Source organism: Saccopteryx bilineata, chromosome 2 (genome assembly GCF_036850765.1).
Source record: "Saccopteryx bilineata isolate mSacBil1 chromosome 2, mSacBil1_pri_phased_curated, whole genome shotgun sequence".
NCBI lineage: Eukaryota > Metazoa > Chordata > Mammalia > Chiroptera > Emballonuridae > Saccopteryx > Saccopteryx bilineata.
Window position 1 is genome coordinate 371,336,902 of NC_089491.1, and position 24,441 is coordinate 371,361,342.

At 44.9% G+C, this 24,441-nt stretch overlaps 1 protein-coding gene across 1 annotated transcript in view; it reads left to right on the plus strand.

The window, feature by feature from the left end:
- Window positions 1-20,858, plus strand: part of LSM12 (LSM12 homolog) — a 33,006-nt gene extending 12,148 nt beyond the window's left edge. Inside the window, exons 3-5 of the mRNA XM_066263504.1 lie at window positions 16,832-16,941; window positions 18,336-18,462; window positions 19,217-20,858. Coding sequence (XP_066119601.1) covers window positions 16,832-16,941; window positions 18,336-18,462; window positions 19,217-19,309 — 330 coding nt within the window. The 3' untranslated portion in view covers window positions 19,310-20,858. The remainder of the gene's footprint in view (window positions 1-16,831; window positions 16,942-18,335; window positions 18,463-19,216) is intronic.
- Window positions 20,859-24,441: the final 3,583 nt, after the last annotated feature.

The following is a 24,441-nucleotide window of genomic DNA, read 5'->3' on the forward strand; positions in this document are numbered from 1 at the left end:
GAAGCCCAAGGTCTCTGGCTGTAGCCCATGGTTGCTGGCTTGAGCAAGGGGTCACTGGCTCAGTTGGAGCCACCTCTTCAAGGCACATATAAGAAATCAGTCAGTGAACAACTGAAGTGCCACAACTACAAGTTAATGCTTCTTATCTCTCTCCCTTCCCCTCTTTCTCTAATGCATGTGTACTTTCTCTTTCTCTCTAAAAAAAATAGATATTTGGAAAATAATTTATTTTTTTCTTTTCTTTTCCAAGTGAGATAGACTCCTGCATACACCCCAATTGGGAGCCATCCGGGAACTCCTGTCTAGGGCCAATGCTCTGCCCATTTTGGGCCATGCTCACAACGAAGCTATTTTTAACGCCTAAGGTGGAGGCTCCATGGAACTATCCTCAGCTCCTGGGGCCGATACTCTTGAACCAGTTGAACCATGGGTATGGGAGAAGAAGAGAGAGAGAAAGGGGAGGGGGAGGCGTAGAGAAGTAGATGGTCACTTTTCCTATGTGCCCTGACCAGAAATTGAACCCGGGACATCCACACAGTGGGCCGACACTCTACCACTGAGCCAACTGGCCCAGGTCTGGAAAATAATTTTTAAAAAGTTATTTGGCCTGACCAGGTGGTGGCGCACTGGATAGAGCGTCGGACTAGGATGCGGAAGACCCGGGTTCGAGACCCCAAGGTCGCCAACTTGAATGCGGGCTCATATGGTTTGAGCGAAACTCACCAGCTTGGACCCAAGGTCACTGGCTCAAGCAAGGGGTTACTCGGTCTGCTGAAGGCCCACGGTCAAGGCACATATGAGAAAGCAATCAATGAACAACTAAGGTGTCGTGGCAAAAAGCTAATGATTGATGCTTCTCATCTCTCTCCGTTCCTGTCTGTCTGTCCCTGTCTGTCCTCCTCTCTGACTCTCTCTCTGTAAAAAAAATAAGTTATTTGGAGATTGGTCAGAGAGTGGAGGGGCCTGGTAAGGCTGAGAAAGAAGAAGTCACAAAGTTTACTTTGAAAAGAAATGGACATCAGTGCCTTAACTTAAGGTATGATGTCACACTGAAAGAAATGTGAGTTCCATTAGTTTCGAAGCTAAGATTTAGCATAACCTTAGGACTTTCTGGTTATTTGAGGGTTAATTCTCAAGTATGAGTAAATTTCTGGAGGGTAGTTGAAAGACCCTGCATTGTAGCCTGTGTTCTTTTTTTTTTTTTTTTTTTTTTTCATTTTTCTGAAGCTGGAAACAGGGAGAGACAGTCAGACAGACTCCCGCATGCGCCCGACCGGGATCCACCCGGCACGCCCACCAGGGGCGACGCTATGCCCATCCTGGGCGTCGCCATATTGCGACCAGAGCCACTCCAGCGCCCGAGGCAGAGGCCACAGAGCCATGCCCAGCGCCCGGGCCATCTCTGCTCCAATGGAGCCTTGGCTGCGGGAGGGGAGGAGAGAGACAGAGAGGAAAGCGCGGCGGAGGGGTGGAGAAGCAAATGGGCGCTTCTCCTGTGTGCCCTGGCCGGGAATCGAACCCGGGTCCTCCGCACGCTAGGCCGACGCTCTACCGCTGAGCCAACCGGCCAGGGCTATAGCCTGTGTTCTTGAATCTATCCTGTTAGCTGGGCCCTTGACCATGTATCTTGACCCTAACATGTTAAAGTAAGGAGTTACTGCCAAGGAAAATCAGATGACCCGGCCACCCTATGTTTAGGTATGTGTATATTGATAGGAGGTAGGAGGTGTTCATATTACATGTAAATGTGGGAAGGAAAATATCTACTTGTCTAGCGAAAGCAGAAGTTTGTATTTATTTTTGTTTTTAAAGATTTTATTGATTTTAGAGAGAGCGGAGAGAGAAGGGCGGTGGAAGAGGAGTGGGAAACATCAGCCTCCTAGTTGCTTCTCGTATATGTCTTGACTGGGCAACCCTGAGGTTTCGAACCAGTGACCTTAGCGTTCCAGCCTGATGCTTTATCCACTGTGCCAACACAGGTCAGGCAAGACTTTTTTTTGTGTGTGTGTGACAGAGAGAGAGATACAGGGACAGACAGGGACAGACAGGAAGGGAGAGAGATGAGAAGCATCAGTTCTTCTCATCTTAGTTGTTGCAACTTCTTAGTTCATTGATTGCTTTCTCATATGTGCCTTGACTGGTAGGCTACAGCAGAGCAAGTGACCCTTTGCTCAAGCCAGTGACCTTGGATTCAAGCCAGCAACCATGGGGTCATGTCTACGATCCCATGCTCAAGCTAGCGACCCTGCGCTCAAGTTGGTGAGTCCACGCTCAAGCCGACAACCTTGGGGTTTTGAACCTGGGCTCTCTGCTTCCTAGTGGCGCTCTATCCACTGTGCCACCGTGGTCAGGGAGGCAAGACTTTTTTTTTTAAGATTTTATTTATTAATTTTAGAGAGAGGAGAGAGAGAGAGAGTGAGAGAGGAGCAGGAAGCATCAACTCCCATATGTGCCTTGACTAAGCAAGCCTGGGGTTTTGAACTGGCGATCTCAGCATTCAGGTTGACGCTTTATCCACTGTGCCACCACAGGGCAGGCCACGCAAGACTTTAATTAGATAAAATTTTTCTGGCTTCTAGAAGTTATACTATATACAGAGAGTCCTTGGGTTATGACAGTTTAGACGTAGACATTTCAAGGTTACAACACTCATCCTGTAAATACTTTGAAAAACTGAGACGTGTTTTTGGCTTACGGTGTTAGTGTCATACTTACAGACTACATGGGCGAACTAGTTTGGTTGCGTGCAGCAGAAGAATACACAGTAATGTGGCTATGAGTGAGGGAGTTGGTGTCTCCCAGGATGATTACCTGTGCCATTTTGGACTGTTAAAAAAGTGCAAGTGTTCTGTTTGTGTTAGGCAGGGTGTGTTTTGACTTACACCAAAATTCGAGTTATGTCACTGTTGGAACGGAATTGTTATAACCCGAGGACACCCTGTAACCTGTTGACTCACTTGATTAGAATATGTTGTCAAGGCCACAGTCCTAGTTAGAGTCCATCAGTAAGTTTTGCATCTGGCTCTGAGCAGATAGCTGTTTCCTTATACAGTAGAAGTGTTATGAAGATACAAGTGGGGGGAGCATGAAGAGGAAGAGGTCATCACTGCTGAGTGATGGAGTATGTTAAGTAGTGGTAGTGTCAGATAAAATCAGAGAGGCAGAGTGATTGCCATTTTAAAAATCACTAGCCTAGCCTGACCAGGCGGTGGCACAATGGATAGAGCTTTGGACTGGGATGCGGAGGACCTAGGTTCGAGACCCTGAGCTCACCAGCTTGGACCCAAGGTTGCTGGCTTGAGCAAGGGGTCACTCGGTCTGCTGAAGGCCCGCAGTCAGGGCACATATGAGAGAGCAATCAATGAACAACTAAGGTGTCGCAACAAAAAACTAATGATTGATGCTTCTCATCTCTCTGTTCCTGCCTGTCTGTCCCTATCTATCCCTCTTTCTGACTCTGTTTCTGTAAAAAAAAAAAAAAAAAAAAAATCACTAGCCTATTTGCCTGACCGGGTGATGCCGCAGTGGATAGAGTATTGGATTGGGACCCAGGGGACCCAGGTTCAAAACCCTGAGGCCGTGGGCTTGAGCGCAGTCTCACCAGTTGAGCACAGGGGTTGCTGCTTGTTTGTGGGATCTTAGACCTGACCCAAGGTCACTGGCTTGAGCAAGGGGTCACAGACTTGGCTTTAGCCCCCCAGTAAAAGTCAGCGCACATATGAGAAAGCAATCAATGAACAACTAAGATGCTGCGACGAAGAATTCATGCTTCTCATCTCTCTCCTTCTTGTCTGTCTGTCCCTGTATGTTCCTATCTCTGTCTCTCTCAATAAAACAAAACAAAACACTAGCCTTTTGAAGCAGGTCATGTTCAGTGGCATTCAAATTTGGGGATCAGCCTGACAGCCATAGTTGGGTGTACAATGTTTTAGGCCAGGGCTCATGACTCAGTTCAGGCTCTAGTGCCTGGCAGCCAGCTGCCTCAGCGTTGGACTCGAATAAGGGCTCTTCCTCATTAGGTCAAGGATTTGGTCCTGAAGGTATTTCTTGATATGAGGGTATGGGTAGAATCACTGTCTACCTGAAAAGACAAATTGCTGAGCCCAAGTACTCTGGCAGAGTTGTGCCATAGATACATTGTTGCAGCCACCTCTACACTCTTACCTCTTTGACACAGACACAGTTCAAAATAAGGATTTTACTGGGACAGTGGTGGCATCTTGTCCAGTGCTAAGAAAGGGCTATTTAAGTGGTTTAATTTTCCTGGCAGAGAACAGGGGTAGGGGAAAAATGAGGCAGTTGTAGTGCTGGAATTTTGGCTTTTTTTTTTTTTTTTTTTAGATTTTATTTATTCATTTTAGAGTGAGAGAGACAGAGAGAGAAGGGAGGGAGGAGCAGAAACGATCAACTCCCATATGTGCCTTGACCAGGGAAGCCCAGGGTTTTGAACCAGCAACCTCAGTGTTCCAGGTCGATGCTTTTACCCACTGTGCCACCACAGGTCAGGCTGTAGTGCTGGAATTTTGAGACTAGCTTAGGTAAATACTAGAAACTATTCTAGAGAGTGAAGGAAATTTTACCTCAACTAGAAAAGTAAAAGATCTGCACACTAAGCCAAGAGCTCACAGTGTGGTATGGCAGAACATGGGGAGTTTGAAGAACTGGGTTCTTTTTACAACTGGGCTGCTAATGAATTGTGTGACCTTGTGTTAGTCACTTAACCTCTGGGAACTGTTAGTTCTGTGAATCACTAATAGTCACAGTTTCTTTTATTTTTATCTACCTTCCTTTTCTCTTCCACTATCTTCCAGGTGCTAGGAAGATTTAGATCAGGGGTCCCCAAACTTTTTACACAGGGGGCCAGTTCACTGTCCCTCAGACCGTTGGAGGGCCGCCACATACAGTGCTCCTCTCACTGACCACCAATGAAAGAGGTGCCCCTTCTGGAAGTGCGGCCCACGGGCTGTAGTTTGGGGACCCCTGGCATATAGAGCAGGGGCAGTAAACTTTCTGTAAAGGTCTAGGATAGTAAGTATCTTAGGCTTTATGGGTTATACATTGTCACAACTACTCAATTTTGCCTTTGTAGCAAGAGCAGCCATTGGTAATATGTAAATAAATGGGCATGATCATTCCAGTAAAGCTTAACTGAAACAGATGGTTGGCTGCATTTGACTCACAGGCTATAGTTTGGGCAAAGAGGAGTGAACATTTTAGGGAAAGCTTCTCAGGTGTAGCCATGGGGTAGGATCTTGAGGAATAAATGGTGATTAATTAGATAAAGGGAGGGAAGTTAATGGAATCAAGCTGATTTGGAGGGTGTTCATTTTGTCCATCTCTGCAATTTAGAAACTTTTGCTATTCTATCAGTGAGCTAAACTGGAAATGGTTCTAAAAAGGGAGGGAAAGGACTAGTTAAGTGCTAGTATTGGTATTAGTTGCTTTACAGCTGACCCTTGAACAACATGTGATTGAAAATCAGATGTAACTACAGTGACCCTGCACATATGCGGATTCCCAACTGAAGAGTTGACTCTTGAACTGTGTGGACCAGTTGAACAAAATCTGCATATAAATGTGCCCCACAGTTCAAACTCATTTTGTTCAAAGGTCATCTGTATGTCTTACTGAACTCCAGCAGTAACCTCTGGGTGGTCCCCATACGAATGGGCTAAGGATCTGTAGAGGGTACATATTTTGCACAGGTTCATACAGCTAATGAGTAGTGGGCAGGGATTTGAGCTGGAATCTCTTTTTGGAGATTAAGAGTGTGGCCTTCTATTTTACTTTGCTTTCTCTGCTTGCTTCAGAGGCCAGCAAGCAATAGTGTATGGCTTCTTCACTGTCATTGAATAAAATCAAAACTTTAATCTGTAAGTGGAACCCTCATTTTGGCATGCAAAGTTAGAGGCATTTTCTAGCTTATTTTTTTCACTTATATTTTGGGAGATAGTTTGTGTAGGACTTTACACTTCAGAGGTAGGTGGTTAAGATCAAATTTCAATATATATCCCAGACAGTTTCCTCTCCTACAGAGCCATGTGGAGGTTACACAGCAGAACTGATTTCAGGTTCTCAGGATAGGAAATGACTCTGTTGGTGTCCAGGAGGTTTAGTTGTCTGTTATAGCTATGAATACATTTGGTGATGGAGTTTCAAAAAAATTTAACAAAAACTATTGACTTTGCTGACAACTAGTTTTTGTTTCAAACATTGTGAAAGATAAGATTTTGTCTGTAGTGTATATACTGACTGACTAGAGGCTGGTCTGTGTTGTATGTACAGCAGTAACAATATGATGGTTTTTGGCCTGACCGGTGGTGGCGCAGTGGATAAAGCGTCGACCTGGAAATGCTGAGGTCACCGGTTCGAAACCCTGGGCTTGCCTGGTCAAGGCACATATGGGAGTTGATGCTTCCAGCTCCTCCCCCCCTTCTTTTTCTCTGTCTCCCCCCCCCCCCCGTCTCTCCCTCTCCTCTCTCTCTAAAAAAAAAAAAAAAAATGATGGTTTTTGTTTTGTTTTGTTAGCAGTATGATGGTTTGACAAGTATTGTGCAGAAGTCTGGAGTTCAGGTGGTGCGATGGCCCCTGGATTTGAATTATTCATCATAGCTCAAAGCACTCAACATATCTTAACATTCAAGTGCAGGAGGGTTGCTTGACTCTTCTCTAGTCTTGGCACATCAGAAAATGGAATCTAGGGCATACCTATCAGCATTGACATGAAATGCTTTCTCACACAAGATCTGTTTTCTTGAAAGTGTTCCTGTGAATTATCTTTAACAAAAGAAGTAAAAGATGTACTTGAGGTTTAGGGTGAGACTGGGGATCCTTTCAAAAAAAGAGAGGTTCTTCACTGAAAGGCAGACAATTGTGTTCTGTACTGGGGACATTGATGGAAATGCCAGAATTCACTGATAAAAAGATGATGGCAGCTGAGGGTTAAGATATTTACCAGGCCCTGACCAGGCAGGTCACCAGCTTGAGCCCAAGGTCACTGGCTTGAGCAAGGGGTCACTCAGTCTGCTGTAGCCCCCCCCCCCCCCCCCCCCCCGTTCAAGGAACACATGGAAAGTAATCAATGAACAACTAAGGTGCCGCAAAAAAGAATTGATGCTTCTCATCTTTCTCCCTTCCTGTCTGTCTGTCTCTCTCACTGTGTTTCTCTCTCTGTCACCAAAAGAAAAAGAAAAGAAAAAAAAGGATACTTACCAGGCCCTGGCTGGTGGTTCAGTGGATAGAGTGTCAGCTCGGCATATGGATGTTATGGATGTGTACTGTTTTTTTTTTTTTTGTTTTTTTTTTACATAGGCAGAAATAGACAGGGACAAACAGACGGGAACGGAGAGAGAGATGAGAAGCATCAATCATTAGTTTTTCGCGTTGCGACTTCTTAGTTGTTCATTGATTGCTTTCTCATATGTGCCTTGACTGCGGGCCTTCAGCAGACCGAGTAACCCCTTGCTGGAGCCAGCGACCTTGGGTCCAAGCTGGTGAGGTTTTTGCTCAAGCCAGATGAGCCCGCGCTCAAGCTGGCGACCTCGGGGTCTCGAACCTGGGTTCTTCCGCATCCCAGTCCGACGCTCTATCCACTGCGCCACCACCTGGTCAGGCTGTGTACTGGGTTTGATTCTTGGTTAGGGCACACAGAAGAAGCAATCATCTACTTCTCCCTCCCCTCCCCCTTCTCTTCCTCTTCCCTTCCCACAGCCAGTGACTCAATTGATTTGAGTGTGGCCCTGGGCACTGAGGATAACTCTTTTCGAGTACATCAACTTCCAGTGCTAAAAATAGCTCAGTACTCTAGCATTGGCCCCAGATGGGGTTGCTGGGTGGACCCTGGTTGGAGTACATGTGGGAGTCTGCCTCGCTATCTCGCCTCCTCTCACCTAAAAAAAAAAAAAAAAAAAAAAAAAGATATTTTCCCTTTTCAAAAATAATTTCTTTTGCATTCAAATTTATAACTATTTTCGACAATAATTTTTTAGGCTTATTTTTCTTAGGTGGAACTTTTTGAGTGTAGTGCAGGGTTAAGAACACAGACTCTGGAATCAGACTGGCTTCAAATCCACTCTCCCATTTGTTGCTTGGTAAACTTGTGCAAGTTTGTCACAATTGTGCCCAGTTTTTCCATCTATTAAATAGGAGTTCCTGTAGTCCCTATTTGTAGGGTTGTTGTACAGATAAAATTTTAATACAGTGGTACCTTGAGATATGAGTTTAATTTGTTCTGTAACCGAGCTCGTCAGTCAACTTGTATATAAAACAAATTTCTCCCATTTAAAATAACTAAAATAGATTTAATTAGTTCCGCCCTGTGAAACATCCCAAACCTTCCTAAATTATGAAAAAGACATGTTTTTAATTAAGAAACACACATATATACTTTACCAATGCATAACAAAATATATGGAATGAAAGAAAAAAATGTTACTTAGTACTTATCGAGTACTTACCTTGGAGACAGACTAGTGCGGCTAATGGAGGTGAATGGCAGAGGAGAGAGGGAGGAAGGGATGCAGGCACTGTAGACAAACTAAAACTGCACTTTCTTAACACTAAGTGTAAACTAAAACTGCATTTTCTTTACTTTAAACAAAACTAAAACTGCACTTTCTTAACTTAAAATGAAACCACAAAAACTTAATTGTAAAAAAAATGCACTTTTTTAACTTTAAACTTAACCTAAGTTTAACATTACGTTATTTTTCATTTAATTATCACCTGTTTTTGCCTTTTTGGCTGCACTTTTGGCACTTTCACTTTTAGGACTTTTGAATAAAAATCTATCCAAAGAGGTTTGCTTTTGCCTGCCTTTTAAAATGTTACGGAAATGTGACAAACAAGTGGCATTAAAAAGTGCTGAAGCCCGAGGCTCCACTGGAGCAAGGATGGCCTGGGGGCGCTGGGGATGGTTCCTTGGCCTCTGCCCCAGGCGCTAGAGTGGCTCTGGTTGCAAGAGAGCAACGCCCAGGAGGGGCAGAGCATCGCCCCCTGGTGGGCAGAGCGTAGCCCCTGGTGGGCGTGCCGGGTGGATCCCGGTGGGGCCCATGCGGGAGTCTGTCTGACTGTCTCTCCCCGTTTCTAGCTTTGGAAGAATACAAAAAAAAAAGTGCTGAAGCATGACTAGTTGATTCCGACTTGTATCTTTATTTATTTATTTATTTATTTATTTATTTTTTTAAACTTAGTCTTTTTTTAAATTTTTTTTTATTTTATTTTATTTTATTTATTCATTTTAGAAAGGAGAGAGAGAGAGAGAGAGAGAGGAGAGGAGAGAGAGACAGAGAGAGAGAAGGGGGAGGAGCAGGAAGCATCAACTCCCATATGTGCCTTGACCAGGCAAGCCCAGGGTTTTGAACCGGCGACCTCAGCATTTCCAGGTCGACGCTTTATCCACTGTGCCAACACAGGTCAGGCCCGACTTGTATCTTTAAAAAAATTTGTATGTTGGTCTGCTCATATCTCAAGGTGCCACTGTACATGTAAAGTGTGTAGCTGGGTGCCTAGTGTGGAGTAAACTCATGCTCGACAAGTTTAGCCCTTAGAATTTTGGTGTTTACTACTAGGCCTTTTTGGCTCTACCATTTTGGCGTTTGAGTCAATATTTTTATTAATTTTTATGTATTCTGGGACACAACTTCAAATGGAGTGCTTTTTAAAAAATTTTATTTTTTATTTCTCCATTGATTTGAGAGAGAGAGAAGCATCAACTTGTTCTACTTAGTTTCATTTAGTTGTGCACTTATTGGTTGCTTCTCATGTGTGCCCTGACCAGGGATCGAACTTGGACCTTGGTGCACCAGGGTGATACTCTGTTCACGGAACCACCTGGCCAAGTCCTGGGGTACTCTGTTTTCTGAGTTCTCAACTATCCAAGGTTATAAAGAACAGTATGTTAGTAGAAACTTTGAAACAAGAGCTTTCAGCTAGGGCCCTGGTTGGCAAACTGGCTCGCGAGCCACATGCGGCTCTTTGGCCCCTTGAGTGTGGCTCTTTCACAAAATACCACGTGCAGGCGCTACCTCGATAAGGAATGTACCTACCTATATAGTTTAAGTTTAAAAAATTTGGCTCTCAAAAGAAATTTCAATCGTCGTTCTGTTGGTATTTGCCCTGTTGACTAATGAGTTTGCTGACCACTGCGCTAGGGAATAAGAAGACTTGGGGATATTGGTAGTTGTAAGAAACACTTTTTTTTTTAGATTTTTATTTATTCATTTTAGAGAGGAGAGAGAGAAAAGGGGAGGAGCATGAAATCAACCCCCACATGTGCCTTGACCAGGCAAGCCCAGGGTTTCGAATCAGCGACCTCAGCATTCCAGGCTGATGCTTTATCCACTGCACCACCACAGGTCAGGCCCGTAAGAAACACTTTTTAAGAGACCACTTGTTGCTAAGAATTAAGGCTTTTTCAAGAGTGCACCCAGAATTGAAACAACAAGCATGGGCCCTTAGGATGACACATGTTCTTGGCTGCTCTGGTGTGCCATCCCTCAGCCGTCACCAGGCCTCGCAGGGAGCACTGGCAGTTCCAGGGCAGCAGCTGCAGTGCTTCCTAACCCTCTGCACGGGCAGCTGGTAGGAAGGCCCAGATACACGGAGACAAGCTGAGAGTGGCTAATAGGAGTCAGTAGGTCACATCCAGCAGGTTCCTTTCTGGGCTCTGCTTCCCTAGTTGTATCAGCTGTCACAGCCTGCTAAATACTTGCGGTAAGAATCCCTCTGGATTTCCCACAGCACCTGTGCTTTCCTGGACTGGGTGTGTGTGGAAATAGATGGCCTAGCTGGTGACTAGATAACAAGATGAAGTGTGTATTTGGATGATTTTGTTGTTGAGGCTGCTTTCTCTTTCCATGTCACTGAGTGCAGGAAGATGTGTGCCATTGGTATTCATTAATGCATTGACTTAAGGGGTAGCCAGTAGCAAGCATGACTGTAAGCCTTTTAATATTGATGTGCTTTGGTATCAAGTTCATGCACTTTTCTCCATTGCCCACATCAAGATGCAGTATATAGCCTGACCAGGCGGTGGCGCAGTGGATAGAGCGTCGGACTGGGATGCGGAAGTACCCAGGTTCGAGACCCCAGAGGTCGCGCGCGGGCTCATCTGGCTTGAGCAAAGAGCTCGCCAGCTTGGACCCAAGGTCGCTGGCTCCAGCAGGGGGTTACTCGGTCTGCTGAAGGCCCGTGGTCAAGGCACGTGTGAGAAAGCAATCAATGAACAACTAAGAAGTTGCAAGGCGCAACGAGAAACTGATGATTGATGCTTCTCATCTCTCTCTGTTCCTGTCTGTCTGTCCCTGTCTATCTCTGCCTCTAAAAAAAAAAAAAAAAAAAAAAAAAAAAAAAAGATGCACTATATAAAATGGCCATAGGAGGAAGCACTGATGAGATTAGGAATAATTGTTTTTATTGGAAAACATGAAAATGAAAGCAGAGGCAGATAAGTACATGTTGTTTTGTGTAGTCATTCCAATTAATCCATATGCATATTAGTAACAAATGTTTATAAGTTTGTATGATTTGGTTTGCCTGAACCCAATGTACACTTAAACTTGGTGCCTTTTTTTTTTTTAAGACTTTATTCATTTTAGAGAGAAAGAGAGAAGGGGGAGGAGCAGGGAGCATCAACTCCTGTATGTGCCTTGACAAGGCAAGCCCAGGGTTTCGAACCAGCGACCTCAGCATTCCAGGTTGACATTTTATCCACTGCGCCAGCCACCACAGGTCAGGCAAACTTGGTGCCTTTTTTTTTTTTTTTACAGAGGCAGAGATAGACAGGGACAGACAGGAACGGAGAGAGATGAGAAGCATCAATCATCAGTTTCTCATTGCGCGTTGCGACTTCTTAGTTGTTCATTGATTGCTTTCTCACATGTGCCTTGACCGTGGGCCTTCAGCAGACCGAGTGACCCCCTGCTGGAGCCAGCGACCTTGAGTCCAAGCTGGTGAGCTCTTTGCTCAAGCCAGATGAGCCCGCGCTCAAGCTGGCGACCTCGGGGTCTCGAACCTGGGTCCTTCCGCATCCCAGTCCGACGCTCTATCCACTGCGCCACCACCTGGTCAGGCAAACTTGGTGCCTTTAATATTTGTAATTCAAACCAGTCAGTGCCTCAGTTTTTATTGGGAGAGGCCAGTAGCCTACATGTTTGTATTGAAAATGGATGTAATGGCTCTAGCCGGTTGGATCAGTGGATTGAGAGTTGGCCAGGTGTGTGGACATGCTCGGTTTTTTTTTTAAATTTTATTTATTCATTTTTAGAGAGGAGAGAGACAGAGGGAGAGAGAGGAGAGAGAGACAGAGAGAGAAGGGGGGAGGAGCTGGAAGTATCAACTCCCATATGTGCCTTGACCAGGCAAGCCCAGGGTTTCGAACCGGCGACCTCAGCATTTCCAGGTTGACACTTTATCCACTGCGCCACTACAGGTCAGGCCAACATGCCCATTTTGATCATGGGTCAGGGCACACATGAGAAGCAACCATCTGCTTCTCTCCTCCTTCCTCTTCCTCTCGATTGGTTCAAGATATTGGTTCAAGAGTCGCCCTGGGTGCTGAGGATAACTCGGTTAGTCCAAGCATCACCCTCAAGCACTGAGGATAGCTTGTTTGATAGGAGTATAGAGTGTTGGCCCCAGATGGGGGTTGCTGGGTGGATCCTGGTCTGGGTGCATGTTGGAGTCTGTCTCTATCTCCCCTCCTCTCACTTTAAAAAAAAAAAAAGAAAGAAAGTAGATGTAGTATGGTGATTCTGAATTTAAAAAATTAACAGTCCTGATGACCCACCGAATTTCTCTATTAAGGGCAGCTTATTGGTTCCCTCTGGGAGTTTGACAGTACCAATAACTTATTAATTTGGAATAACTGGATCATTACAGATATACATTAGTTTATAAAAATATGATGTGGGGAAATTTGGATCTGTATAACAGCTAATTTGAGGGTAGAGTGATAATCATTTGCTTTACAAAAGGAGGCTTATCCACATTTTTTATCAGTTTTTAGGACCATGCCTAAAAAGAACAAGGTAATCTCCCTCCCCTCTCACTCCCAGTTTTGAGAAGAAGCACTTTAGATTCTCTTTGTGAGGGTAATCTTGCTCATGCCTAGTTGATGGGTCTTTTATAGAAGAAATGGACTCTGTACAACTTACTGTCTATTGAATATCAGATATGAGCATTTTTCAGATTGCCATGAAAATACTGTTTGTAAACTGACAGCTGGTGGTTTCAGGGTTTGTGGTGAGTCCAGGCCCCCTAAAGCACAATTGCAGGTAAAAGTAGAGTAGTTGAGGATATTGGAGTAAATTGAAATATAGTTAACTTATACTGATTTCTGCTGAGTTTGCCAAAGCTCTCCCTTGTATCATTTAGCATTTAGGATCTCTTTGCACTATGAGTTGACATGAAGAAATCATTCTCCTTTGCTTTCAGATCCTTTAGATGAGATTGTGCAACTTAGAGGGGGGCGGTATATTTTGAAATAATTGTTATATAACCATTGTGTTGCTATTCAGGCTGTCCAAACTAATCACTTCTGGCTGAGATTTATATCCATTTTATTCTGCCTCTAGCAAAAATTCAAATGTGGCTCCCCTCTCAGCCTCCTCCCTTCCCCGCCCTCTTTGGCTTAATTTGTGATTTCCATTCCTTTTTTTTTTTTTTTTTTTTTTTTTGGAGTCAGAGAGAGAGAGTCAGAGAGAGGGATAGATAGGGACAGACAGACAGGAACGGAGAGAGATGAGAAGCATCAATCATCAGTTTTTCGTTGCGACACCTTAGTTGTTCATTGATTGCTTTCTCATATGTGCCTTGACTGTGGGGCTACAGCAGACCAAATAATCCCTTGCTCGAGCCAGCGACCTTGGATCCAAGCTGGTGAGCTTTGCTCAAACCAGATGAGCCCGCACTCAAGCTGGCAACCTCGGGGTCTCGAACCTGGGTTCTCCGCATCCCAGTCCGACGCTCTATCCACTGCGCTACCACCTGGTCAGGCTGTGATTTCCATTCTTAAACATTCTGCATAAATGCCTGGTTTTCCTGAGCCAACTCATCTCTCTTACTGAATGAGTAATGTTATGTTTTTAACTTAACTATGTATGTTAGGTGACAAGGATATTTTACTCTTGAATATTCAGACTGTGTATGTAGTCAACACAAGCTTTATAGGAGCAGCTTTGTCTGACCCAACATTGGGAGATGTTTTTGGTTTTCAGGGAAAAACATTTAAAACAAGACCTTAAGGTGAGATCTTCCTGCATGTTCATGTGTTGAATATCTGCCTGACCACCAGGCACTTCCCAGCAGCGCTGCAGGAGGGCAGCTCTACTGTTCTCCAGTTTTTCCTTCTTTCCTTGGAGACTTCAGATTTTCTACAGGGCTTTTGGGAAAGTGAGACTCAAGGAACCTCTTTGTTACCAGGGTTTTCTTGGTTACCAAGTAAGCTTTACTTGTTGTCACTTAAAGTATACCACCAACAGTTCTCTTTCCATAGAAACTGCTGAGTGCTTTCAAGCCACAAGGCTTTCTTGGAGCAGTTGGGATTGTCAGTGCTCAGGGGAATGCCGTTGGCTCTGTGCCTTTATGTATTTGTGAAGTTGTAGCCTGGTGGGGCCAAACAGTAGGACTGGGCTTGAAAGATTATTTACTGCTGCTGACTCTCTCCCTGTCCTGGGGCAATGTGAAAATGGAGCTCTGGCTTCAAATCACTTCAGAGTCTTGGCCTTTCTTCCTTCTTTGACCTAGGGAGACTGAAATGACGAGCATGTGTGAGCTAGCTCTTCTGTGCACAGATCCCCTCCTCTCTTAGCCAGTCTCTTAAACTCCTTATAATCCGATTGAAGGCCTCCTTTTCTCATCTTCACCGTCAAACTCACACCTCAGTAAAGTGCTTCATTTTACCAGCAAACAGATTCCTTGCTTACTTTTCCCCCTGTAGAGCAACATTTGGTTTATGGCTTGAAAGGTCACTGTTACAGCAGAATACAAATGTTAAAGAAGCCCAAGCATCTAGGTGCCTTGGAAATGTGCTAAATGTACCTCTGTTTGTATTTAAGAAGTTGTTGTTTCAAAACATTGTGTATGTGTGTGTGTCTTTAGTGTGCTGTAGCATCAGTATTCTCAGATATTCATGTGTCTGAAAATCTCCAAATCATTTGACTTTTGGATGCATTATGTGTCTTTTTTTGTTTTGTTTTAACCATCTTGCCCAGCCTATTTGTTTTGTCTTACACTCAAACAAATTTGGACTTCAGGTCTCTAGCAACCAATAGTGTGGGGTGAGGATAAAAAATGTATTAGAGCACCAAGATTGACAGGGTCCTGCCCCTCTTGGGAGGGATTTCCTATATTTTAGTAGAATTTCTTTTGATTCGTTTTTGATTATTCCACTAGAGGGCAGTTAGGAACAGACATGAGTTAGAACGTAGACCTTTTTTTAAAGAGAAAGATTCCTCCTTTTTTTTTTTTTTCTGGTATTTCTCTGAAGTGGGGAGGCAGAGAGACAGACTCCCACATGTGCCCGACTGGGATCCACCCGACAAACCCACCAGGGAGTGATGCTCTGCCCCTCTGGGGCGTTGCTCCACTGCAACCAGAGCCATTCTAGTGCCTGAGGCGTGGGCCATAGAGCCATCCTCAGCACCCGGGCCAACTTGCTCCCATGGAGCCTTGGCTGCAGGAGGCGAAGAGAGAGACAGAGAGAAAGGAGAGGGGCAGGGGTGGAGAAGCAGATGGACGCTTCTCCTGTGTGCCCTGGCCAGGAATTGAACCCTGGACTTCCACACACTGGGCCAGTGCTCTACTGCTGAGCCAACTGGCCAGGGCTGGAGCAAGATCACTCTTTAGCTCAAGTTGAAGGCAGACAATATCCATGGTTAGGTTTACTTGAGTATTGGCTCCCAATGTGAGCACAGATAATAGTGCTTAAAGAGTAGCGTCGTTAGAGCCTCAAATCAGTGTTTTTGAGGATGTGATAGGCATTAATTTCTAGCACAATAGCTGACAAATATTGTTAACTCAATCCTTTCATAGAAAATGTTTGTATTACCTTTTGTCTCTGTCACTTTGCCATCAGGTAGCTCCCCAGTCACTCTCTATCATGTTGCCCTTCTCTGTTTTCTTCCTAGCTCTTAATCACTGTATAAAGTTACCTAGTTTATGTTTTTGTTTATAGTCTATCTCCCCTTACCCCCTTCAGTGCTGTATCTGTAGCTTAGCGCAGTGAATGTCTGGCACATGGTAGGCATTCAGAATATTGGAAGGAAGGAACATTTGCTAGGAAAAGCAGTAACTATTCAGGTATATTGTGTGCATTTGTTTTACTTTTTTTTTGTACCTTTCTGAAACTGGAAACGGGGAGAGACAGTCAGACAGACTCCCGCATGCACCCGACTGGGATCCACCGGCACGCCCACCAGGGGGCGATGCTCTGCCCCTCCGGGGTGTCGCTCTGTTGCGACCAGAGCCACTCTAGTGCCTGGGGCAGAGGCCAAGGAGCCATCCCCAGCGCCCGGGCCATCTTTGCTCCAATGGAGCCTCGCTGCGGGAGAGGAAGAGAGAGACAGAGAGGAAGGAGAGGGGGAGGGGTGGAGAAGCAGATGGGCGCTTCTCCTGTGTGCCCTGGCCGGGAATCGAACTCGGGACTTCTGCACGCCAGGTCGACGCTCTACCACTGAGCCAACCGGCCAGGGCCTGTTTTACTTTTGATTTCTGAGAAAACAATCTAGCCCGACCTGACTTTTCTGGCCTCATTTCCTCAACTTTGGTTCTGACCGATGGGAAGAATGAGGGTGGATGCTTTCCTGAGTCTCTCTCCTCTCCCCCGCTCTAGCTCGCCAGCAAAGCGCGGACAGAGAAGGAGGAGAAGCTGAGCCAGGCTTATGCAATCAGCGCTGGTGTTTCCCTAGAGGGCCAGCAGCTCTTCCAGACCATTCACAAGACGTGAGTAGGGGGAGCAGAGGGGTCCCTTTTTTGAGGGGTGATGCTTCTTGGCTCTGCTCTCTGGTGGCTGACTTTCAGGTAGTTTTGTTCCTGAAAGTCACCAGGGAAGCTGTATGTTGGCAGTACCTAGGCATCCAGGGATGTGGGTTCTTGTTGCCTTTATATACAGAATGGTGTAATTGTGGACAGGTTGTCTTCTCTGGGCTTCAGTTTCTCAGTCTTCATTTTCTTCATCTGTAACACTTAGTTTTGGATTAGACTGTCTCTAAAAGTCCCTTCTAGACATAGTATTTCATAATTTAGAACTAGTGATTTCTTTGCCTTTTATGATTTTAATCTTGTACCATTCTCTGAAAGCTTGTACAGTTTTATGAAAGAAAAGTTATATCTATTTTACTCTACCCAATTGTACATTGGGGTGAACATAGGGAGTTAAGGAGAGCAGAAAGCCACCACCTTATTATCACCTCCTAAAAGACATTTCGTCACAGCAGAGTCATTTGACTCTCTGCTAGCTTTCCCTAGTTGCTGAAAAACGGAAACATTTGACACTCCCCCTCCCCTGCTGCCTTCTGTTACCCTATTTAACCACCTGGGTCTGGTGCACAGATGGCAGCTGGCATCAGAGCTGTTTGAGGCCATGCTGTGAGTATCTGAACATTTACAGGTATGTGAAGGAATGCTCTTAGTAGTATCAGCTGTCCTGAGTTTTCCTAAGTGCGAACTGGAATGGGTTTTCCCCGTCTGGCAAGTGCCCAGCTGTCTGATAATTGAGGGACCAGTTTGAGGAGCAGTTTCCATTTTAGGTGGTAGGCAGAGTACAGATTACACTAAGATGGAGTATTTGTTCTCTTGTCTTTCCAAAGGTGCCATTTCCCCCTAGGCCAAAGGTTGGCAAACTCTAGCCCGCAGGCCAAATCCACTTATTGGTTTAGATATCGGCTGGCAGTTTTTGTGGTGCAGCGGCAGAGTTCAGCAGTTGTGACAGATTGTATGACCTGCAAAACTTAAAATATTTTCTTTCTGACCTTTTGTATAAAATGTTTACCAACACCTGCCTTGGACTGCTTCTTAAATCGAATCTAGTGGCCTGAGCCTAGCTGTTTATTTGTAACTTAATTTGGTTTGGACTTCTGGGGCTGCCACCAAGTTTTTTATGGTCTTCTGGGTCCCTAATACTTCAGAGCAACTCTTCTGGGCCCTCCTCAGAGTCAATGTGCATCAGTTTAATTGCTTTTTCTAGCCGGTGGTGCCCAGGGAATGTTTCTTGGCTACTCCTCCGTATGGGCTGCTGGCATCTAGTGTTGGCTAAGTGGTAAGCTGGGAACTTGGGGTCAGCAGAAGATATGGGATTCCTGCAAGAGGTAACTTTCACCTGTTCTCTTTCCTTCCAGCATTAAAGACTGTAAATGGCAAGAAAAAAACATCATAGTCATGGAAGAAGTTGTTATTACACCCCCATATCAAGTGGAAAACTGTAAAGGCAAAGAAGGGAGTGCACTGAGCCATGTACGCAAAATAGTAAGTAAAGTAGCCATGGAACTTTAGATAGAGGGTGATTCCTTGGCCTTCACCCTCCAGCGTCAGGGCAGGACAGTGTGCTGCAGTCCCTGCCTCCTCTGACAGCCAGCTTGCGAGGAGCTCTGCTTAGCCTCCCTGCCCCCCTTCCTCCCTGCATGGTGCTGCTTTGCACCTGTGGCTTGGACACTGCTGCGGGGTGGACCTACTGGGTAGTGTGGAATAAAGCCAGTGGTCATTTGCAATGTGTGTATCTGTACTGTGTGGCTTTTTGGAATTCCATAGTATTGGGCCTGAACAGTTCCTCTCATCTCAGAAAGGGCTGGGTGGTATAAATCAGTTGTCGTGGGCATCTCTGACCCTGCATATATCACCTGACTTTTTAGATTGAGTTGTAGTTTTTAGATTTATAATGAGCAGTGAAAGATCAAGACTAATTCCCCATCAGCTTTCCATTCTGTACTTGTGTGAAGAAGGGAGAGGGATTTTTGGATCGTAATAATCTCTCTTCAATTTCTATTTTAGTTTATAGATTCACCTTTTAGCCCATCTTAGCTGAAGCTGCAAAAAATGTGGCTGAAACAGGAGATCCCCCATCTGCCTTGTTGGAAGGGCCAGCAGACAGCAAGGGCAAAGGCGCCTGAATGATCCGTGGGCTGGTCAGCCAGGATGGGGCTGTCGAAACCTGGAGTGAACTGTTTGAGAGGCCTTGCGTGCCTATCGCCTTTTCTGACCTAGGCTGACTGGTCTCTTTCAGGTTGAAAAACATTTTAGAGATGTGGAAAGCCAAAAGATACTGCAGCGTTCACAAGCCCAGCAACCACAGAAGGAGGCTGCCCTGTCATCCTGAGTCCACATACATGGAGGACTCTTCCAGCATCCAGCCACGGAGGCGATGGTGGTGGCTTCAGCGGAGGCAGGCCGGGGGAGGGAAGGGATCCTGTATTTCCTGTTGGCTCTTGTTAACAAAGGGTCAGCATTTCTAAATCTTAGACTTGAACAAACAAAACACCCAACAAAAAAGAACAAGAGAATAATTTAAAAGTTGAATCATTACTTGACTAACTGACTTTGGTCCACCATGTCCTTTTCACAGCCCCCTTCTGGAACAGTCGCCTTGTTAATTTTATTTTTGAAAATTATTTTCTGGCTCTACCCTTTCACCTCTGACTTTCCTTTCCTAGTCTGTCCCTGCCATTCTGTTTTTATAAGTGGCTACACTTGCCTTCCGAATGATTGAAAGAAACTTTTAAATAATCTCTTCCAAAATAAAAGTAACAAGCTGACTGTGATACTCAAGTTGAGACTAGAACAGCAGACAGAGGTCTCACTTTAAATTTTTTTTTCTTTTTCTTTTTTTGCACAGGGCATGGCTTGAATTGGTTTTATTTTTCTTAACTTTAAATATATATATGAAAATATATATTAAAATGTTCTCTAAATATTTTCTGCTTCTTGCAGGTCTCTTTTTACTAGATCATGGCCACTCTTTCCACCTCATCCCTCTGGAAATAAATATATATGGCCCTCCCCACCACTCATAGCCAAGCAACTAACTTGACTTAGTTCACAGCAAGAATCTCCGTCAGCAGTTCGTAGAGCCAGTGTGTACAGATGGGATTTGGCTTTGAGGGTTCCTGATGGTTTTTAGTCTTTATGTGTGTACCAATCTCACACTTGGCTGAAACCTTGGGATTCTTCCTCTGCCTTTTGTCTCACTTCCTGGTGGTAGAAGAACCTCCTTACCACTCCCCTGTCTCCTAGACGGGAGAGTCTGCTGCCCGCTCTGCAGTGTCCTCTGCAGAACTGATCTGCACAGCAAATCTCTGCTCCTCCTTGAGGGACGATATTCTTTCATCAGAAACCTGGATTCCACCCATCCTGACTTCTCTTTAAGTGTGCGTCCAGAATCACTAGCCCAGAAGAAAGCTTGGGTTACTTAGAGTTTCTGTTCTGCCAACCTCCTACTTTTAGGCCCGTCCCCACTCCGTTTAAATTTTACAAGCTTATGACAGTTTGTATGTGCTCAGCCGATGGGCAGAAAACCTGGAAAGAATTTTGGACTTGAGCCCACCAGTTTGTCTGGTTTGGATAACCTGCTGAGAGCTAAAACTGGCATCCATTGGCCCAGTGGCGGTCCAGTGGGGCAGTGTGCCACCATCTGAGTATCGGGCACTGAGTGGGATGTGGGTGATGCTCACGTGACTGGCTAGAGCTTTGGGGGTGGGGTGGGGGTTAACTACTATTTTTTTTTGGCCATGATCTCTTTCCCCTTCCTTTTTTTTTTAATTAAATAAATGGATCAAAATTAAATAATTCAAGCCGTGCCTTCAAAATGAAATTTTTTTTTTTAGTATTGTTTAGCAAAACAATAAAAACCCAAATTTTTTTAACCATCACTCATGTCTCAGGTTTGTGAGTGCTTTAGAGGCCTCTGAGGGAGGGGATGTGTGTTTTCGTTTGGCTTTTCCCTTTAGAGTCTTTGCTTCCTACTCTTTACCTACTTTCTTCTGCTCCCTGAGAACTCATCCAGAAATAGATTACAAAATGTATAATTTAAGAAGAGCATCCAGGGTTGGGAGTTGTGTGTAAGTGGAGTAGGAGAGTAACCGGGCTGGGTACATGCATAAGAGCTTTTGTAACCGGATTATTTAAAGGAAAAATGAGAGAAGACTGAGAAGTGAACTTTCGTATTCACTTGCTATTGGCCAGAACTTAATTTAAATTATCTTTGCTTTAGTCTGCATGGAAATGTAGACTTCTGGAGAAGGGAAAACAGAAGAGACCTTGCAAAATCTAGAGAGCCTAAAGGTATGATTAAAGGAGTGAAGGTGATTAATGAGAACTAGCAAGCCCAGTAACCTCTGTGCCACATGTCCTGTGTTATCACTTAATCTCTAAGTCTGTGAGTGGGAGACAGTGGATACTAACTTTCTGGCAGGAAGCTTTTGTGACTCTTCAGTCTTAGCTTATGAAGTTTTGTGGGGGACTTTAACCCTTTGAGTAGTATGAACATTCATGTATGTCCTTGTGCCTCCTGACCAGAGTACAATTGATTTATTTTAAAAATATGTAAGACAACATTAAAAAGCAAATGTGGCCCTGGCCGGTTGGCTCAATGGTAGAGTGTCGGCCTGTCGTGTGGAAGTCCCGGATTCGATTCCGGCCAGGGCACACAGGAGAAGCGCCCATCTGCTTCTCTACCCCTCCCCCTCTCCTTCCTCTCTGTCTCTCTCTTCCCCTCCCGCAGCCAAGGCTCCATTGGAGCAAAGATGGTCCAGGCGCTGAGGATAGCTCCATGGTCTTTGCCTCAGGCGCTAGAGTGGCTCTGGTCGCAACAGAGCGATGCCCCGATGGGCAGAACATCGCCCCCTGGTGGGCGTGCTGGGTGGATCCCGGTCGGGCGCATGCGGGAGTCTGTCTGACTGCCTCCCCGTTTCCAGCTTCAGAAAGATACAAAAAAAAAAAAAAAAAAAGGCAATTGTATGTTTCTTGTTTCCATAAATTGGTTATCAAACAAACATGATTTTAAGTTAATAAAACTGGAACTGGAATTTCATTTTGTGGAAAAAAAACTCCCGGGGGTTAGTGAGCATGAAAAAAACTCACTACTCAAAGGGTTAAGCAGTTTAAGAGACAGAGTTAGTACAGGCAGTGAGGTATAGAAGAACAAAGGCTTTGGAGACAAATAGTTGGGTTCAAATCCTTACATCTTTGTTTCCTTACTTTGTGACTATAGATAGTCATTTCACCTGTCAACTTTAGTTTCTCCAGCTATAAAAATGAACCAATACCCATCTATAATTGGTGTGAAGGGTTAAATAAGATATTTAAAATGCCTAATAGTTAGAAGGTGTTCTATAAATGTTAATGTAAATAGCTTGGTCCTGAGATGGTTAAATCTGGAGATAAGATTGGACTAGATAATTCTCAGAGGCTTAACTTTGTTTTAGATGGCTTTTTTATTTATTTTTTATTTTTATTTTTTTATTCATTTTAGAAAGGAGAGAGAGAGAGAAGGGGGGAGGAGCAGGAAGCATCAACTCCCATATGTGCCTTGACCAGGCAAGCCCAGGGTTTTGAACTGGCGACCTCAGCATTTCCAGGTCGATGCTTTATCCACTGCGCCACCATAGGTCAGGCCTAGATGGCATTTTAAGTGAGGCTATTACGTAAAACATTTGGGCAGGTGTAGGGGCCTCAGAGCCTGCCCTCTCAGTCTCTCACAGATCTCATCCTTATCTCTTTTCTGGAGTCTCTGAGGAATTTTGTTTTTTAGTATATGTGCTGCCGAAGTGAGCGTGAGTTTTGTTTTTTTTATTTTATTTTTATTTTATTTTTTATTAGAGAGAGAAGGGGACAGATAGGAAGGGAGGGAGATGAGAAGCTTCAACTTGTAATTGTGGCACCTTAGTCCATTGATTGCTTCTCATACATGCCTTGACCACAGAGCCACACCTATGATCCTATGCTCGAGCTGGTAAGCCCGTGCTCAAGCTGGGGACCTTGGGATTTCAAACCTGGGTCCTCAGTATTCCAGGCTGACGCTCTATCCACTGTGCCACCCCCCCGGTCAGGTTGATTATTATTATTTTTTTTTTTATTGGTCTTTAGTGAGAGAGGAAGAGAGACAGACAAGAATATCGATCTGCTCCTGTATGTGCCTTGACCAGGAATCGAACCAGCAACCTCTGTGCTTCCAAATGATGCCCTAACCAATTGAGCTATCTGGCCGGGGCAGAATTTCTTTGATTATAATTTCAAAACTACTTATTTTACAGACAGAAGGGGAGTAAGCTTTACTGGGGTGAGCGACCTGTGGAGAATGCCACTGCTGCTTGTGGCAGAGCTGGAACAAAGCCCCAGGCTTTACTCACTCATGGGCTCCTATTACTGCTTTGTGAGTTTCCAAACTGTTGGCATGTATACTGTTGATGTTTGTTTGCCAGGTTTAGGATGGAACACAGAGCAGACAGGTGAGTGGCAGAAATTACCCCCTAGATTTAAAGAACTTTGAACTGTGAAGAGTGTGGTGCAGAAGTCTTCCATTTATGATGAAATGTACAGGTAGTTTTGTACTGTCTCCTTGACTTTGAGACCTTCTCCTTCCTCTCCAGATAAATACACACCTCTGTACTGCAGTGCCCAATTACCTCCTCATTGCCACATGTGCCTTTGGGTTTACTGCAGTTTAAGTCTGAGAAGCTCATTACTGATTTCTGTTTAGTGTTTTGAAAACTTGGAAATTGTTTAAGCACTTCAGTATCAGTTCAGGGGCTCCAGCCTGGGAAGCAGTGTTGCAGGATAAAAGTTCAAGCTAAGAATGTGTGTGTCAAAATCTGTTCTCTGCCCTGGCCGGTTGGCTCAGCGGTAGAGCGTCGGCCTAGCGTGCGGAGGACCCGGGTTCGATTCCCGGCCAGGGCACACAGGAGAAGCGCCCATTTGCTTCTCCACCCCTCCGCCGCACTTTCCTCTCTGTCTCTTTCTTCCCCTCCCGCAGCCAAGGCTCCATTGGAGCAAAGATGGCCCGGGCGCTGGGGATGGCTCTGTGGCCTCTGCCTCAGGCGCTAGAGTGGCTCTGGTCGCAATATGGCGATGCCCAGGATGGGCAGAGCATCGCCCCCTGGTGGGCAGAGCGTCGCCCCTGGTGGGCGTGCCGGGTGGATCCCGGTCGGGCACATGCGGGAGTCTGACTGTCTCTCCCTGTTTCCAGCTTCAGAAAAAAGAAAAAAAAAAAAAAAAAAAAATCTGTTCTCTGATAAGACATGCTGGTTAGGAAGGAGTAGAGGGTTTTCAGTCATACAGAAACACAATCTACTGTCCTGTTGTTTGGGAGGATACTGTGGTGAGAATGTATAAAGTTAGAGGCTACAGTATACAAGCTGAGTGGTTGGTGCCAGAGAATTCCCTTTTAAGAAACTTGAAATCATCGGCCTATACCGCCTAAACTTCAGGGATTTAACGTAACACCATGAAGTACCT